The following is a 19,891-nucleotide window of genomic DNA, read 5'->3' on the forward strand; positions in this document are numbered from 1 at the left end:
AAAGGACAGGCTTTCAAAATGTGAGCATTTTCTTGTGTTCTCCACCGAGGGCGGGTGTTCTTGTGGAAGGGCTGGAGTAGACGGTGGGGTCACGTGCTCCCTTCTTGCTCACTAGCTATGGATTGGCCAACTGCTCTGCCAGCTGTCCCTGAACTCCAGCCTTCCCCCATCTGCTCCACATAACATCTGGAGAGGGAGCCCCATCCATCAAGTTTGTCACATCCTGCACTCAATCTGCTACCTTCTCTACAGTGTAATGGCATTATTAAAAAGCATTTTCATTAACATTTATATTTACAAAAAAAAAAAACTGGCATTTTTTTTTTTCATTAGAACTCCTTAAAGCCATTTCCCTTAAATATTTAAAGAGTTTAATGGTAAGGTTTTTTTTTTTTCAAGTTATAAAATAAAAATCCCATTTGAATTTTCTGATGTACAAAAAGAGATAGCGATGAACAGTTGTGATCCTGGAATCAGTTTGTTATTCCGAATATTCGTGTCACCATTGTTCCATTAGAAAGTCGGTTTTAAGATCCAAAACCGCATAACCAGGATTGTACCAGAATTATTTGGCAAATGACTTTTCTTTGAAAATGGCACGTGGAGAAGACACTTGTCTGCATAGCATCACAGCAGCAAGATATCGGAAAAATAAAAAATATCATTTTATTGTACTTAAGAGTTTAGAGCTTCTTAGAAAACCAGATGCATTTTTTCGTCTTTCTCATCAATGGGATTCCGATGTCCTTTCCTACTCGCAGAATGAAGATTCGAACCGAAAGCTGTCTGTCTTCACCAGAGTGCAGAAGAGCTAAAGGGGTGTTTTGGCAACATTCTTGATCATAATCAACCACTTATCTGTCTTGTGATTTTCAAGTGAATTCCTTTCATATGAGGCTTTTCTTTTCCAGTTAGATTTCCTCACCCATATCTAAAAAAAGTCAAAAGCGATACAAAAATCTTTACACCCATTAATTTTTAAACATGACAAAGGAAAGGGGACAGAATGGCAGACCAGGCCCTGTGGAGTGATGAAAATACATCATCATACGTTAAAAGGCAAAGGGATGACGATACTGTTGTCACGAGGACATCTTGCTCATGTCTAAAAGAAGTCAGTGCCAACGCTGCTGTCACTCTCTGAGGCCTGTAACTCCACATTTGATGTCTTTACAGTGGCCAACAGGTTGAGAAATAAAAAGAGAATTATGATTTTGCGTACTGGGTCATCTTAAACCCATGCTGAGAGAGCTCAGAATATTTGTCAGGTAAGCATTGGCTTGACTTGTGATTTAATGTTGGGTATGATTTTTTATACTTTTGTGTCTTTTTTTCTCTTGTGCTGCCATAGTTATCTGCCATTGTTGCCATGAATTCCTAGTTCCCTCTTCCAAATGAGTTCTGTTGGGCAGTCATGAATTTCTTCATGGGATGAGGTGAGGTGAAAGAATACAAGAGAGCCTGTCACGATGCCGATTTCCATGCCAGTCTTGAAGCACCTGCCATGAGCCCACATCGATGCTATTTCTTAGGTCTGTTGATCTGCGCATAGAGAGGCTCCAGCTCCTATGGACAGAAGGACAAAGTGAGACCTGCTCTTTTCCAGTTAGGATTTCCTGACACAGCTTGGGAAAGAGGGTTTGGGATGAGAACAGAAAGATGACAGTTTATGATGGATGACCTTAGGTACGTTTTGGATTATTCGATCATGACGCATGTCATTTTGGCAACTTTGTTTAATCACTAAGAATAACTACTCACCCAGGTCTGTCCTTGGTTTTCAAGCTGAGACTGGTTGCCCATTAGGGGAAAAGGATGGTATAGCGGAGAGAGCTGGACGACCTGTGTGAGGTGGGCAAGATACTTATCCTTGCTGAGCCTCACTTTTCCCAACCATTAAATAGGAATAATACTGTTTATCCTACAGGGTTCTTGAGAGAATTCGAGATAATCTATATGTAAAGCGTCCAAGCACAGTGCTTGGCAGTAAGAGGTCTTCAGAAAATAACAATCATCAAGAGTCGAGTCGAAAATTTTCCAACATAGTTTTATGAATGTCTACTTGAAACCACTGAAATTCTATTTCAAACTGTCTTTGGTTTCTGCAGGCAGTGAGGACTGAGTACACTTTTGAGCAGGAAAAACAGCGATTATGCCTTTAGCTCTTAGTGAAGAGCTTCTGGGACTCGTTTCCACTAAATCTCCTGCTTCAGGGTTGACCAGTCATCCGCCTGCACCCTGGAACTGGCTGTCCTGAGACGCACACAGGGACTTTGACCTGTATGTGACAAAGCAAACCTTCAGTCCAAAGGTATATGGGAAATGGTGTTTAGCCTTGTTGACACTAGAGACTTCATGTTGAGATGGCCCGGGGTGCACTGGCCAAGCAGATCAGATCAAGACACTGGTCTTAGGCATATACAGGCCCTTCCTTTACACTTGACCTTTTGCTGTCCACTCTTGGATATTTGCACCAGAGTTAAAAGGAAACGGTGACATCTTAATTCTGTCATATTTCTCTATTAGCCTGCCTGTTGCCATGTGGGTATAGATCCTTTCTATTTGCTTATTTTCTTCAACCATCAGATTGAACTGATATTCTGTGAGCCCTGGCTATGCGTCTGGCACCATGCTAGGTATCTTTAAGGACGGTGTCTTTTTAGCTTATCACAACAGACTTGTAAAGCAGATGTTTTATCTGTTTTGCAAATGGGAAATCACGTACAAAGCAGTGAAGCAATTTTCCTTGCTCCTACAGCTAGTGAAGTTTGGAACGTGAGACCTGAAAGTAGGGTCCAGTGCTTTTTCTAGGCTACTACAACAATTGCCATGAAAAAAAAAAAAGAGAGAGAGACAGAAAAGACCAGTCCTTCAATCTGTAGTGTTGTAGAGTGCTTCGGGGTTTACAAAGCACCCTCCTGTCTTATTTTATCTGCTTAACCATCCTGGGAGTGGCTTTTATTCTTTCCATCTCATTTTGCAGATAAAATCTGAAGGTCATAGAAGTGGCGTGATCTCAAGGTCATCGAGCTGCACCTCATGCATTTAATAGATCACAATTGCTTGCTTTTATTGTACGGTGGGAATGGACTAGGAGATAATTTTGTCCAGATCCATCATTTTATAGGTGAAGAATGTGAATCCTAGAGAAGGGAGCTTTTGTTTCCCCAGAATCACAAAGTTACTTAGAAACCACATCCTGAACAGAATCCAGGACTCCTGCTGTCAAATCTAAGATGTCTTCTTCTAGACCTCACTACGTCTGTATTCTTCCAGGAAAAAGCATCCGTCTATCCTTTGAGACCCCCTATTCTGTAACAGGAGAGAATACCAATTGGTCCCTCCATGCTTCCCACCCATGGGACTTCATACTGCCCTTAGAAACATACAGAGTAAGTGTAATCTTTCTCCCAAATGTCTCATGACAGAAAACAGGGAAGCCCATTATTCCGTATCCTACCTCTGGGTTACTGCTTGCTAAGTTCTTCTGCTATTTTACACGTGCGGACCCAGCACAGTAGGTGCTCAATGAATGAATTTGTTGGATTAATGAATGACTATGATACAGCTTCTACTCTCTCCTCTGTGCTGATCACTTTGTCCTAAATACAGTCCAGTTTGGCTTAATTCTCTCAAACTCTAACCCAGCAAAATCTATAGCAAGAGGATTTGTTACGCACCTCATCTCTTCCCTACCGATGCCTTGAAATGTTTCAAATACCTATTGCAAGGCTAACCATGCAACCTTACCGTGTTTGTGTTTTGGGGGTGGGCGGGGTGGAGCAAAGGGAGAAGTAGTGAAGTCAAGTACAAGTTCTGGGGAAAAAACATGTCCTGTCTATGCTGGGCTATAGGATGTATCTTCATCATTCCTGGGTAGAACTGCTCTGCCCACTCTTCTTTTTGGATATCCTAAGAACTCAGGCCGCCTTGATCTCACCCTACAATTTGCTCTATTCTAATTTTGGAAACTAATTTATTCAACAGAGAATGACACCTAAAAACAGAAGAAGACAGCAGGCCCAGACAGGGTAATTAATGCCACACTGCATTAACTTTCCGCAGCTGAGATAAATATTCACACATCTCCTGCTTGCCGGAATTTAGTTTCAAATACCCATCACAACAGTGGTAAGGACTGCAGTCAACTCTCAATTATCCCCACTAATGAAGGGGAGCAGTGGTGTGGAAAACCCCAAGCAGCAGATAATCCCAAAGTCTGACACTGTGATGCATTATACGTTTTGGCAATAGCTTTAACTTCCTTGTTACAGAATCTTAGACTGTCAGAGCTGGAGGGGAGTAAGAAATCATTTGATCCAGAAATTTCTGACCTGGCTTCTGGCAAGGTCATGGTGGGGTCTTCAGGCTATTTTCAATATTCCAAAAGCCTAAATGGAATCATACATTAACATAGCACACCATTGATATTTTTTGTTTTCTTTTGGCAGATCTGACCACATCTCTGCCCTCCTTCAAAGGCTCCCCAGTCACCCACAGGGTAGGGTCAAAGCTCCTTAGCTGGGCACACGAGACCCATTTGTCTCTTAGTCCATTAGAGCTAATAAATGCCCCTTTCAGACCGTGAATCAAAACCCAACCTTCAGGTCACGTAAATCATGGTTTTGTTTTTTTGTTTTTTTGTTTTTTAAATGTCTTTATGCCTCTGCCAGAATGATCTTTCTGCAATGGATTTGGTCATGCCATTCTCCTGCTCAAAACAATCCTCCTGACTCCTTATTACCCCAAAGAAAATGCAAACCCCTCAGGATGGCACCCTTCCAATATGGCTCCACCTTCTTATCCAGCCTCATCTATTTCCATGCTCTCTCTTATGCCCCACCTTCTGCTCTTCTGGTCACCCTGGTCACATGACAGGATTTTCCCATCTCTGAGACTCTGCTCGGGCAGTTTCTTCTGCCGTTGGGGCCTCTGTTTGTCCTACAATGGGAGTTTCTACTTTCAGACCCAGCTCCAGTAGAAAGACTTTCTGGACTCTGCAGGTGACATGGGCCACTCTGCTCCCACTCAGAATTTGGGCACAGTGGAGCTCACTGTGTAGAACATACTAGAAGATAACATGATGCAGTGCAGACAGAGGTCTATACAGGTCACGGCAGGGGACTAGGAATGGAGGACTCTGTGCGGGTTACTTTACCCCTCTGATTTCCAGTTTCTTCATTAGTAAAATGAGCCTAGAAGTCCTCTCTGTGAGAGGTGCGGTGAGGATCGAAGGAGGAAATATACGTTGATTACCTAGCAGAAAGCCTGACACGTAAGAGATACTCCAAAAAGGTTAGGTCCCTCTTGCCTGGGGATGTGGTTTTATCCCTCCTTTGTAGAAGGTAGTTTTAGGCCTCACAATCACCTGTAGGTGGCTTCTCCTTCAGAGCACATAGGAGCCACTGTAACGGGGCTCTGTTAGGAAATGTAATAATGGCACTGGACTAGTCCAAGGAAATTGTGTGGAAAGAATGTGGGGTTAAATCTATAGAATCTGGGTGCAGGGTCCCGTGGAGAAGACACTTCCACATGTTTGCAGACGATGCCCCATACGAATTATGTGTTCATGTACAGTAGCCATGGAGAATCACAGAATTAGGGCGGTAAGAGCTTATGTTTACAGAAACATATACAGTCTGCAAGGACTTCCTTAGCTCACAGACACCATCTCACTTGGGCTTCATAGTGAGGCTGTCCCCTGGATATTCCTATCTCTACTTATAGCGAAGAAGCAAGTTTCTCAGACCTTGGGAACCCACCCAAGGTCATTCAGGCAGCACAGGGCAGAGCTGGGATAGAACCAGGTTTATTTGCTTGCTTGTTTTTTAGCTTTTTTTTTTTTTTTAAATTGCAATTAAATATGCATAGCAAAGCATTTGCCATTGGAATCATTTTTAAGTGTGCAACTCAGTGGCATTAATCATGCCTGCAGCGTTGTACAACTCTGTCATCACCCCAAACAGACTGCACCTACTAAGCAGTCTCCCATAGCCCCAACCCCTGGTAACCTCTGATCTGCTCTCCATTTCTGTGAGTTCACCTATTCTCATCTTAAAATCAACTTCACTGAGGTGTAGTTTGTAGACAATGAAATGTTCCTATTTTAAGTGTACAGTCAGAGGAGTCCCGAAAAACATATCCACCCGTGTGGCCCTCGTCACCCCGATCAAGCTACAGAACTTCCACAACCTTCCCTGTGTCCTTCTCAGTCAACCCCTCTCTCCAGTGCCAGCCACCAGCACTGATCTGCTTTTGACCACTATCAGCAGATTTGTCTTTTTCTGGAGTTTCATGGAAACGGACTCAGGTATCCTTATGCCCACTGTCCTCTCCACTACCATGTGCTCCCTCTTGTGGAAGGTCAAAGTAAGAACGGCTTGAGGCCTGACACCTCTCGCCTACAGGGAGAAGCTGAGGCCTCAGGCTTGAGGGTTGTTTTTCCTGAAGTTTCGGAAACAGAGGAGAGCAGCCCAGGGTGTGGTCTCTCATTTCTGTGTCTGCTTCCTCGCTTCCCCCAGCTGGCCGCACCATTTTGGCTTGAAGTTTCCTATCCCGCCTTACGATGAGCCCCTTTCTGAAGCCACCTAAATTATGCTTAGTCCTTTGCACCCATTTAATTTTTATTAAGTTTATTTTCGGAAACCTTTTTTAGCTGCATCTACCAAAGGATACGTCCCTTGAAAAAATTATGGGTGGAGAGAAGACAGGGCATGCTGAGAAAGGTGATCTCAGAGGAGAGGTCAATGTGCACCATGCAATCAGCTTGCTGAGCAAGCCCGTCTATGTCTGGGGTCAACACTTAGCCAAGCCAGGGGTGAGACCGGAGCCAGACAGGAGCTAAAGCTTGAGCCCCTCAGCACCACCCTGCTGAAGCAATAACCAGCCCCAACACCGGGGCCCAGCTAAGTGGGGTTTTTACATTTCCTGGCTTTGCAAATGAAAAAGGTGGTGGTAGCCAGGGAGTGGAAATGAGGCTGAAATGAATCAAGTCCTATCTGAAGACATGAATAGAATCATTAAAAATGCATGGGTTTTAGAGCCAGAAAGACCCTAGCAATCCTAACTTCCTGTACGAACTCAGGCAAGCATTTTACCCGGGCCTCAGTTTCTTCATCTGTAAAATGGGGCTTGTAATATCTACCCCAAGGGATTGTAACAAGTAACAAATGAGCTCAGATAACATAAAATGTTTTAACAAATGCTGGGAGTCTTTGAACAAAAAGGAAAAAGAAAACCCCACAAAGTTTTCTGATCACTTTCAGGCTGCATGTTTGCCTTTCAGGGTAGAAAAGTCTTTAAAATACAGGATGGATTTAAGACAAATACCTCAGAGATGGACACTGCTGCCCAAATGCACTTAAAAACTTGCTCCCTGGGATCTTGGGATGTTGAAATACACTTGGTGAATCCAGAGATGCAAAATCTGAGTGGGGGGGGGGGGTTGTCCACAAACATTTTGATCAGTTCTACATTTCTCCAACAATGATGGACACAAATTAATCTGCTTTGCACATGTACATCATCTTTCTTGCTGTTGTCACAAAGTAGATGAAGTCGCTGAGGTTGTTGACACCAATTCTCTGCCATGAGCAGAGGGTCCTGTCCAGAGTAAAGTCCTGGTCATCAGGAGAGGGTACTGGATCTCACGCCAATAGTCTCTGGAACCCTAATAAAGTCAGCATATTTAAGGGGCTTCAGTCCTGTCCTTTGTTAGAATAAGGCAGCCTGGGGGAGGGGTGCTGATAAAGATCTTGTGTGAGGAGTGGGTCTTCCATACCCTGACTGGGTGAGCCGGACAAGTTAGAAGGTTCTAGAATGTCAGCTGGAAGGATATGGGAATTGTTTTACAGAAGAGAAGACCAAAGGTCAGAAATGAAGCCATCTAGCTCCAGTCACACAGCTGTTAAGTCAAAAAGAAGCTGCTAAAACCCATGTGGTCCTGGTGGGGTTGAGAGCTCTCGAGCTATATAATGTGGATGTAGGTTCAAATCCTAGCCCCATTATGTGTAAATCTTGTGATTTTAGCAAGCCATTAACCTGTCTACTTGTCTTACTTGTCGTATCTGTGAAATGGGAATAATAAAAATACTTAAGAGGGTGACCCTGAGGATTGAATTAGGTGATGTTTCTGGAAGGGTTATAAACATGCTAGTAATTTTGAAATATATTTTATTAGTAGTAATAAATGAAAGGCATGGTGATTACCTTCTGCAGAATGATTCTAGAGACAGTGAGTGGGATCTAAATCAGAGGTCGGCAAACCATAGCCTGTTGGCCAATTTTGGTGGCTGTCTGTTTTTAATAATTAATTTGATAAAGTATTTTAAATAAAGTATTATTGGCACTCAGCCACATTCATTCCTTTATGCATTATCTCTTGTTGTTTTCTTTCTCTAACAGTAGAGTGGACTTGTTGTGACAGAGACCTGGCCCACAAAGCATAAATGTTTAATTTTTTTTTTTTAATGTCTGTTTATTTCTGAGACAGAGACAGAGCATGAGTGGAGGAGGGGCAGAGAGAGACAGAGACACAGAATCCGAAGCAGGCTCCAGGCTCTGAGCTGTCAGCACAGAGCCCAAGGTGGGGCTCGAACTCACAAATCGTGAGATCATGACCTGAGCCGAAATAGGATGCCTAACCGACTGAGCCACCCAGGCGCCCCAAAGCATAAACATTTATAGAGTTTGCTGACCTCTGGTCTAAACGATCAACATATTCTACTTGTGCCCATCCCTTCAGTGGCTTGGACCCATTTCGAAATCTTGCTGTTTAGTCTGGTTTTCTCTTTTGATCTCCAGATTCTTGAATCCAGCAGCCTCCTGCATCTCTACTTGGCTGTCTCATGGGCATCTCAAGTTCAACTCAAGTTCCAAAGTAAACCCACCCTCTCTCTGCTCAAGCATGCTGTCCTGTCTAGTTCCCCAAATTAGGAATGCGGGGGTTGTCCTTGGTTATGTCCTTGTCCTCACCTCCCACTTCCCTTCACTCTTAACGGTCTCCTGATTTCGTCTTTTAAATATTTCTGGGCACCCAGCCCACCTCTCCACCGTGGCCGACATGGTCCTCAGAGGGGCCCTTCCCATCTCCTAACTGCATGACTCCAACGCCTTGGGGTTGGACTTGCCTCTGACTGTTATGTCCAAGAGACAGACAGATTATTTTCTGTTTTATATGGTTCTTTGGTTCAAGGCTCTGTTGTTTCATTGTATTTAAAAATAGAATAATAACAATAATTCCAAATACATGTATTTTACTTCCAAAGCTGACAAAGCTCTTTCATGGTCATGATTATTGATGCTGGGGCAGCCTGGGGAAGGAGCTGTTATAACTAATTACCCATATTTATCCACGTGAGGGACCAGGATACAAAGGGGTTACGTGCTTGCCTAAGGTCACCAGCTTTGAAACCATAATCCAGACCTAAGTCCCTGACTCTACGCACTTCTTTCTTTCTTCTTACAAAGATTGTGTTTTTATTTTTTTAATTTCTTTTTTAAAGATTCTTCCACCTAAAGCATCTGAAGTTCAGCTTTCTTTTCCCTTGAACACTAGAAATCCATCAGGTAATATTTTACATGTCTTGGATTCCCACTATGAAGATCGGTATTAAAAACATGACAACGACTTATTACTTATGGCAATATCTATTGTTACTAAGGGAGACAGACCAAACAATTCCCCATTGTTACAGATGCAACTTCGATTTGACAGCTGGGAAAGTCTGATAGGCAGTTTATTTACTTAGCCATTTAACCAAATAAATGTTTTCATTTTCCTTTCATCTCCTCAAAAGCTAACATCTCGCCCTTAAAACTGCTCCAGCAACACATCAGTGAAGTATAAATTACCTGCCATTCCCACACCAGCCATTACAATATTATTTTGGTTCTTTTTCTTTTTTCCCCCCCTGTTGACCCAGTCTTTCCAAGACACGGGATTGTCCCAGATGGGAGGGTAAGGGGAAAAATGAAACAACTGAAGATATTTCCCTTTACTGCTAAAACAGAACTGGTGTTTGAGATTGGTACTGAAGCTTCCACCTGCGAGGACTGAGTCCATTTGTTCTCTCTTACTATGTTGTGACAGTGTGATATGGCTTTCACTTATTAACAGATGTTACCCCACCTACTAAGAACCGTGTGGGTATTTCTAATCAGAAGCAGCTGGAGATAAAATGCAAGGGTGATAAGAAGGACAAGACTCCTCCTTTCCAACTGTACAAAAATAGAGGGTTAAATAGAGCCATGGATGTAACTTTCTCTTCACAGTGTCCCTTCTCCAAATGTCTGGAAAGGCCCTAAGCTGGTGCAGTTAAGTAGATTTCTAATTGCGCAGATGAGCGGATGTGACAGGGGCAGAAAGATCACATACAGCTTGTATTGCTGTTGATGGAGGGGCCCAGAAAGGCTCATGTGGACTTCAACTGTGGGTGTCTTAGGGGATATGTCTGCAAGGCTGGCATCAGCCTCTTGGCTTGGGATTCTCAACAGGCAATTGTGATCATGCCAAGTGAAGTGTTCAAAGGGAGAAAACTGTTTCATTGAAGATTACAGGCCAGCCCTTTTGGGGCTGGGAGCTATTTATTATAATTTATATGTGAATGTAAGCCTGCTTACTTTTTGGAAGTAAGAGGTGGCCTGTGAGCCCCCAGCTGGCATCATTCTGATTATGGGACTGGGGAAGCCAGAGAACTAAGAAATCACATTTTCCCATGGCATGGGGTTCTGGATGGAGCATCAAACACGGAACAGACTGAAGCCCCAAGACCCGGTTCAGCTTGTTGGACTGTCTCAAGCTGAGCGGGCTCATAAAGATGAGGGTTTGATACATTGATCTGCAAATGGTGTAAGTCATCTTTGTTTTCTAGAAGAACTTCAATTTTAGGATGATGTTAGCTGTTATACTGACGAATGGCTCTTGTCACCTCTGGTTCATGCATCAAATTTTTCAAAAAGGTTGAGCACGTGAAATAAAATATACACAAGGGGGTAGGAAACCTCTTGGGGAATCTTTCCAAGCCATCCACCCATAATCCTCAGCTCTCCTCTTTCCTGGAACATTGACTTTGCCTTAAATTCACCAGCTTCCCAAAGAGCTTTGCAAGGCTGAATTTTTAGACGGGTATTTTGCATGGCATATGTGTTATTATATGCTACTGTACTGGTACAAAATGTAGCAAAATATACAGCATGTTGAGCTCTTTCATCATAAAATCTATTAACAAAATGCACTTCCCAAACACTGTTTTGGCTTTCAATAACTGTCAAAATAACTTACATGCGAACTGAGGATTTTGAGCCTCAGCACCGAGTTATGAATGGTGAAAACTATTTACCATTTTAATGGTGCTGACCACGCGTTCAGGACTAAGGAAAGGAACTCTGTGGGTACAGCCTTGCAGCCCTACACATTTGTGGAAAACTAGGCAGGTATCTGAAAATCGAACACATTCGTCAAGGAGCGACCTGAGAAACCACGTCTGGGCAACGAGGTGTACTTCTGTCTCCTGAGAAGGTTTGCTTCATCAGCTCCTCTTTCTTGGGACCAAATCAGATGTATTGAGATTCAAGTGCCAGAAGCCACTTCTAGTGAATGTAAGGACACTTCTCTCAAAGTAGCTGCTGATGGAATCTGAAGTGGTTCAGTAGCAAACCACATGCTGTAGCACAGGTGCAAACAGCAGTGCCTCAAGCGAATGCTACGTGTCTCTGAGCTTCGCATTTTGCCTTTACGTTAGGAAGGGCGAGGGGGTCCCTTGTGGCAACACTAAATGGGCTGCTGTGAGCTTACGTCTATCAGTCTCATTCCAAGGCTTGTTCTTGCTTCTTCGCCTGGCTTCACCGGATGTTTGGTTGGTGACCTCTTTAGGTCTGTGGAGTGTAGGCAGATGCAGGGACACTTTGCTTCAAAGGTTAAAGCATTTGGATCCCACTAGAGTGAGAAATTATCAGGGTGGGCAGGATGCGTCCATCTCAGAATGCTGAGGCTTTCAGAAACTGAATCCGTGTTAATATTGACCATGCCTCATTCTATCACCGCCATCCACTCAGAACATATCATTACTAAAAGAATGGGACCGATCCCCACTCCTCACCCTAACCCCTACCTAGCAGTATACGTCAAAGGTCATGCATCCGTGAGGAAGAACAAGATGGCAAATAGACACGATGCAGGGAGAAAGGGTGCAAACATCAGGAATACGCTCAGGCAGGGAGAAAGGGTGCAAACATCAGGAATATGCTCAGGCAGGGAGAAAGGGTGCAAACATCAGAGACGTGACTTCAGCAATGGAGAACAAGCAAAACAGAAAGCAGACAGCTGAAGGGTGAAGGAGATAAAAAGAACAGATACCTACCCAGACCTGTGCTATCTAGCTACTGGCCTGTGGACTTATATTATCACCACTGGGCTCCCCACTGGGCTCCCCAAATGGATCACTGTTGGATGAGGCCTGTGATCCATCAGGCTAGAACACAAGAAGATAACACTTTTTTTTTTTTCTTTTCAACAACGGAAAGCATTAGACAGCTGGGCACATTTTCATGCACACATATAATCAGTTATGTTCAAGGAGGCAGCACCTGCGGTTAGCGGGTGCCACACCCACAAATGCAGGACTCGAGGGAAGGACTTCATGAAAGGAACATGGCTTTCAGCTGCTCATTTGAACGTGAAAGAAAGCCCCTCTCGCACCCCGCCTAGAACTTGAGAGTCTATGCAGGGCTCCTTGCCCACTGTCCATTTCAGATACAGAGGTCTTAATCTTAAGGAACAACAAAACCAGAAAGAACAAGGTGGTCACTTACAGCTTCTTGCTCTTCGCTTTTGCTGGGACTCTCAAAGCCCTCCTCGAAGATGTCGTCTGTGGTAGGATCGCTGGCGTGGGATGCAGATGATTTGGACGGAGAGCTCTGTCTAGGGGCTGGGGTTGGAGCTACACAGAGACCATGCACAGAGAGGGAACATCATTAAGTGTCTGGCTGCAACCATTTACATCCCACAGGGGCCTCAGGGATCGGCTTATATTCGAGTCAAATCCAGCACTCTGCTTTCTATCCTAAGTCAGGCCGGTTGAACAAGCGAACATCTCCTCTGGATGTATTTATCCTGGCCCTCTCACACACCTCATGATCAGGCAGGAGCAGGTGCATATGGGCGGGTCGGGCAGTGGTTCTCAAGGAATGGTCCCTGGCTCAGCAGCAGTAGCGTATCTGGGAACTTGCCAGAAATGCACATTCTTGGACCCCCACCCCAGACCTACTGGTTCAGAAACTCTGCATTTCTACACACTCCAGGTGATAAGCACCTACCAGATTTTTCTTTCTTCTCTCTTCCTTACCGTCATGCATTTATTTCAATAATAAATAGACCGGAGGATGGTGATGCGCATGTATCAAGTTTCCTCTATGTGTCAGATGCGGCCAGAAACTTCACAGACAGGATCTCCAACCCTCCCAAAGCCTCTTTGAGGTAGGAGTTATCCTGATTTTACGGATAAGGGAAGTGAGGGTGCTAAATTGCTCAAGGCCACACAGTTGGTGAATGGTAGAACCTCGCACGCGGCAGGTATTTGATAAACACGTGTTGCACAAAGATAGCCTCAGTGAGGTGGGGGGATGGATGGAGCTGCTGGCAGGTTGACAACTAGCACTTTACTTCTCACTGCGTAAGGCTCTGCGCTTTCTGTCCCGGCCTTCCCACGTTTTCCTCATCTCACTTGTTCCAGAGGTTCTAACAAATATGCCAGTTGAAGCTATTCTTCTTTCAGCGATTTCTAATTTGGCCTGGAAAACACCAGTCACTGGCTCAGCCCCAAATGAGGAAGTGGCTATGGCTTGATTTAGTAGCTAAATTCCAAATGACACGGATAAGGCCTCCCTACCATAACTGCCCAGAATTTACTAAATCTGGCTGTTTGTCACATAGTGAGTGATTCTCAAACTTGGTGAGTGCCTTTTGCCTTGATGGATATGTATTTAGAATAATGATGCTCTTTACTTTGTGCCAGCAAGCTGGGCACCGCATTCACGGCGTTCTCTAATGTGAATGCTGCAAAGTGCTGTTTAGCTATTGTTCTTTTCTGATGGCGACACTGAAGCTCAGAGAGGTGAAGTGACTTTCTCAGAGTTAAGAGCGCCACGAAACAGGAGTGCTGGAGACACGGGTCGGTCTCCACTGTGCGGCCAACTGTGTGCTCCATTTCCCTCTTTTTTAAATGTTTGTTCATTTTTGAGAGAGAGACAGAGCGTGAGTGGGGGGCAGGTCAAAGACAGTGGGACACACAGAATCTGAAGCAGGCTCCAGGCTCTGAGCTGTCAGCACAGAGCCCGACGCGAGGCTCGAACTCACAAACGGCTAGATTATAACCTGAGCTGAAGTCAGACCGTGCGCTCTATCTCAGGTTGCGGTTTACTTTTGGTCCGACTGATCCTCCACTCAAAACATTCTGAAGGTGATGCTTCTGCATCAGAGGATATAAAGACTGGCTTCACTCTTTTCTTTGAAATAAAACACTTTTTTTTTTTAATTTAAAAGGAAATCTGTTTTGTTTTGTGAGACGATTATGGAGCAAACTAGTTGTAGTGGGTTTAAGTGAGATGAGCGATCTGGAAACACCCTGATGTGTGATAGCTGTTTAATACATGTTAGTGTAACTGGATTCTGAATTGTGTTTGGAAGTGGCTCATTGCTGACTAAAGGCTGAGAACCCAGGCTGAGCTGCTGTCTGAGAGGTAGACTGCTCCCACTTACCAGATGAAATTGACTGGAAGCATAATCAGGCATTTATTGACATGTCTCAGGCTGCAGAAGGTTTTCTAGAATACCTCTATAATCTACAAGAGTGGTCCTAAATTTGGGGCAATTTAAATCCTGGGGAACGTCTGGCAATATCTCGGGTCATTTTTGACTGTCACGACTAGGGGCAGAGGATGGGTGCTTCTGGAATCTAATGGGTGGAGGGCAAGGGTGTTGCTAAATGTCCTATGAGCACAGCACAGATCCCACATCAAAGGATGATTTGGCCCAAAATACCAACAGAGTCAAGGTTGCAGAACCTTGCTCTAAAACACAACAGTAACTGAGAGGCCTTTGTTTCCTTCATTTCAATCTCTATGACCTTTCGCAAATGTCTCCCACGGGCGAGATGCTATGCTAGCATTATGAGAAGGGTACGAACGATTAGGACACATTTCCTGTCCTCAAAGAACTGAAACTTTCCTTTTATTTGTGGCTGGCACACAAGCCTGTTGAAAGAGAGCGCTTGTCATCAAGAGAAGCTTATTTATGCATGGCTCTCATTCTTTGACCATTTCATTTTTTATTCATTATTCTTCATTGAAACCCTACGAGTTAGAGTTAATAGTGAGGCCCCTGCTATGTAGATCATATGGCCTGAGTGGAAGCGTGTTGTTTATACACACTGAAGACATTCCTTTTTAGAACAGCCTCCCAAACCTGGCTGAAATGACACTATCTAATTGTGTTAGCATTAGATTTTTTCGACAATTCACGATATTGGCCAAGCAGTGATCCATATCATCTATGACAGTAATGAAAACGCCAAACTCATTGTTCCATGAGACTTTTCTTTTCCCTTATCAATTGTCAAGGCGCAGGCTGAATCACCAGACACGTTTGCGAACGGTGTCGACCAAGCATATCCACGCTCAAGTGTGTCTGGATTCTGATTGGCTACATGGGTATGGTTTTCCGGATGCTTGCAGTAGAAAAGTGAGCTGGGACAGAATCACTGAATTCATGAACTAGGAGGCACATGGCTCATCCAAGCCAACTCGCATATTTTACCCATGATACAGCTGAGGTGAAGAAGAAAAGTCATACGTTTACCCAAAGACACAGCTTGTGGTAGGAGAGCCAAGGTTTGGAACCCTGGTCGGGATTCTGCAGAAAAGCACTCACTATGCAACAATAATGGTGATAAAAAGACTTTAAACTCCGTGATGTATACAAGGCTTCAGTAACTGTACCACTGAATCCTTTTACTATCCCTTAGCCTAAGAGAGATGAGGAAATTGAGGCTCATGGAAATAAAATCACTCGCCCATAGGCACAAAACTACAAAGTGATCAACCTGTTCCTTGGTTCCTAGTCTAGAGGTTTCTGCGACGCTACCGATTTTTCTCTTTGCCTACCCAAAGCCTTAAGCCCAAATCTGGCTTCTACTATAATAGTTGGACGAGACTTACAGCTGCTCTTTCTCTCCCCTAAGTTTTCTCTTGATCTTAATTTTCTGTTCTAATTTTTTTGTCCTTGTCCCCCAAACGTCTGCGGTTCCCATTCACCCTGCATTTCCATTTCAGGAATCTGTGTGTCATAAGCAGGGATCATGAGCGAATGGATGTGAACAAATAAAAACTTGAGCAGCAGAGTGACATGGTAGAAAAGCGACAGGTTTGTATTCGATGCTCCCCTTCTGCCTACCCTCCTGTTTTTGAACTTCACTTTATTGGCCAAAAAGGTCTAACAAAACCTGTAATAAGCACTGTTATGAGTATAAAAGTAATCAAAGCCATTATACGAAGTAGGTATGTATATTATTGTTGGTACCTCGTACCGGGTAGCTATTATTATTGTTAGTAGTGATGTAAACAAGGAAGCCTGCTGCATGGGAACCGAAAGGAGTTCACTGACTCCAGAAGCAAGGCGTCGCTCTCACTGGATTTATGTTTCCAAAGACAGGCACTCACGTGAGTTGGTTGATGGCGTGGTAGAAGTCACGGGGGTCAAATTCAACTGGGAGATGTCAAAGTCGTCACAGTCATCTGTATCCTGTGCCACCCCGACTTTGTTGAAGTAACTGGAGAAGGCCTCTGAGGTACAGGTGAGGGAGGGTTGGTCGGGTTTGCGGGAGGGCACGGGTGGAGGCTGGGCCATCTGGAAATCCTTAAACATCTCTTTCCCCATTTTCTGCCTGGGCTTCTCGGTCTGTGGACTTGACCTGGTGGAGTCACCCGTGGTTGGGACGGTCGCAAGCGGGGTGAGGGGACCTTGGAACATGGCGGCTGGCAAAGGCATAACAGTTTGTGCGGGCATGAAGGCGGCTGGCGGAAACTGCCCGGCCACAGCTGGCCAGGGCTGCTGAGTGGCAGGGAAGAGACCCGGCTGGCCCCATGCGATGGGCTGAGCCCCCGGCATCACCTGAGCGACTGGTGGCTGAGCACCCATGGCGATCTGCTGTTGGACGAGGGGCTGCTGGCCCCAGAAGGATGGGAGGACAGCGCCCATTGCAACATAACCTGGAAGGGGGTAGAAGAATAGTTAGGCACCCCAGGAAAGAACAATCCACGGATTCAAGGGATAAGCAGAAAGATAACTGAACAACCATTAAGTGTCAGGCTGTGTGCAAGGAACTGGAGACACAAAGATGAGTAAGACAGAAGTCCCTACTCTCAGGGAGCGTTCTGTCTAGAGCAATGGTCAGGGGAAACTTCTCTGAGGAGGCGATTCATAAGAGGAAACCAGAATGCAGTGAGAGAGCAAGCCAGGCAGACATCTGGGGGATAATGACAATATTGCTAGAATTGCTAAAGATTTCTGACACCAGAGCCTCGAGAGCCGGTGTGCCCCACAGGAAAAGGCAGACGACTGGAAATCAGGCACATGTGGGTTTCAATCTTGCCTCCCCTTCTTCCTAGGCCTGGGACATTCTCAATCGCGCCAGTTCTCTAAGCTCAAAGTCAGGCTCCTTGTTGGAAAGCCAGGTAGGAAGATCTTCCTTCCAGGCATCGAAGCCGTGTGCCAAGACAAGAAGAACCAGAGTGTCAGTTTGCGAGGCACGGGTTAAAATTCAGACCGCCATTTCTTATCTCTGAAATTTAGGGAGCGCTCACAAGCTCTCTAGGGCTCTGCCTCCTTATCTGAAAAGGGGACGTTAAATACCTTCTGTCACACAGGTCTGGTTTACAGATAAATGGAGATGATGTATGTGAGGTGGAGTACTACACCAGACACAGAATGAGCATTTGGTAAATGTTAGCAGTTAGTAGTATTTGAATCAGATAAAGCCTTTGAAATACTTAATTCCTTGCCTGTATACAGCAGCCATGCAATAAATGGTAGCTACAGATATTATTACACATGATTTCTGTGTTATGATGACGATGTCAATTTTAGGTGACTGTCTACTCGGGGGCACCTCATACAGTGGCATATGTTGGGTACTGTGAAACTCCAGGGCGTCCACTCATGTAGGTTGCCATGAGAATTGTTGGCCGTACTAAGTCCTTTCAGGTGAGATATAACCATTTTAAAAGCAGCACAACTGATACGTTCACATGGACAAAAGTAACATGAATCATTTCCACTTATGAAATGACTATAACATTCTAGGTACAGCATTAGATAGATGCTTTACATCTTCACAAAATCCTCGCAGGGGAGGTGTTCTTATTATCTCTATTTTAGGGATAAGGAAATTGGTGCTCAGAGAGGGAAAGTACTGTGCTTGGGGTCACACAGTCAGCATCAAGTGGGATCAGGATCTGAACTGAGGTCGTCCGTCCCCGAAGCTAATGTTCTTCCCTCTGTACCACAGTGCCCCACGCAGACGGCCAAGACCAATTTCTGATCTTCGCACAGTCAGTACACCTGGTACAGTCACGCAGGGTTTCGGCAAAGTGTGGGCGGGCCCAGAGAAACTCCCACGTGCTTCCGGTGGTCCCTGCCCTTCTCAGGGGGCCCAGGGGCCATATGCATGTGCCGCTGAGCCTTGGAGACAGATGCCCCGGCCAGGCGGAGTAGAGGATGGAGACGCCGACTTGGCCTGACTTCTCAAAACCAGCCTTTTCATGGCTGTCAGAAGGAGTTTGCAGGTGTGCAGCAGTGAAGCCAGGAAAGGAGGAGTGGATGCAGGGTATCCTAGCAACTTCCAAAGGGAAGGCAGGCAGGCGCTGTGGTGCTGGTCGGGTCATGGGTGATGTCAATGACCCCGGGGAGCCCAGAGAGATCGCGTGCAGAGGGCGTCACTCACGCTCCAGCCTCAGATCCCTTCAATGATGGATAAGGAATGGGGGCGGCATTGAAAGTCTAGCCATTTCCTTGCAAGGTGACAGGAGGTGCCAGAGAGTCAGAGACAGGACACATGGGCTTCTTGCTGATTAATCCAGCAGTGTGCAATGCACTTATGGAGCATCAAGAAGCAACACAGACAATATCCTTATGAGATCCCCTGAGCCCTAGCGCACTGAACTAAGAGGGGCGAAGACGCAATGATGTTGACACTCCAAACCTGACAGTCGCTTACGTTGAGTTTCACCTCACCTATCACCTAATAAGGCTGTGACTTAAGCCCACCAACAGACTGAGAATTCTGCAAGTGTGTTTCTTACTTTCGGATTTATTTGGTGGGGCCCAGGGGTTCTCAGTTGGAGGGCTACCATCCCTTAGGAGGTGACCAGGATATCTGGGGGGTGTATTTGGTTGTCAGGGCAATTTGCTAGAGGGAGACACTACCCGCATTTAAGAGACGGCGAGCGTGGATATCCTACAATGTCTGAGACCAATGTGTGCAAGTTATACCACAGTGTATGTTACAACTGAGTATGGATTGGACTTTGAATTACATGGAAAGTCAAAGTTTCATTGCACAGTTTTCTAGGAAGGTCACAACTGTGTACTCTGAGGGCACACTGTATTCTGTTTTGTTTGAAACACTGTTAAGAGCTGCTCCCCATTTGGGAAAGCTGTGGTCCCGACAGAAACACTTCTCCTGGTGTTTGAGCCAACACCACGTTCATGCATCTGTCTGCACCTGCAGTGCCGCTCTTTATAGGTATGCACACCAGGCCGCTTAGTAGGACACCTAGTGTGCTCGGACCTGGGTGTTTTCCGTATTCAGATACGTATCTTTTTATTATAAGTTAGCTT

The 19,891-nt window shown here is 45.0% G+C and overlaps 1 protein-coding gene across 4 annotated transcripts in view; it reads right to left on the minus strand.

Moving 5' to 3' along the window:
• Positions 1-380: 380 nt before the first annotated feature.
• The window catches only part of DAB1 (DAB adaptor protein 1), a 295,169-nt gene continuing 275,658 nt past the window's right edge, over positions 381-19,891 (minus strand). For 3 of the 4 annotated variants that reach the window (XM_030325086.1, XM_030325085.1, XM_030325079.1), the window contains 4 exons: positions 16,714-17,262; positions 12,811-12,938; positions 12,360-12,470; positions 381-1,566 (listed from right to left, as the gene is read on the minus strand). In XM_030325086.1, the coding sequence (XP_030180946.1) occupies positions 12,375-12,470; positions 12,811-12,938; positions 16,714-17,262 (773 nt within the window). In that variant the 3' untranslated portion in view covers positions 381-1,566; positions 12,360-12,374. The remainder of the gene's footprint in view (positions 1,567-12,359; positions 12,471-12,810; positions 12,939-16,713; positions 17,263-19,891) is intronic. The other variant, XM_030325084.1, reaches the window with a different exon arrangement.

Source organism: Lynx canadensis, chromosome C1 (genome assembly GCF_007474595.2).
Source record: "Lynx canadensis isolate LIC74 chromosome C1, mLynCan4.pri.v2, whole genome shotgun sequence".
Taxonomy (NCBI): domain Eukaryota; kingdom Metazoa; phylum Chordata; class Mammalia; order Carnivora; family Felidae; genus Lynx; species Lynx canadensis.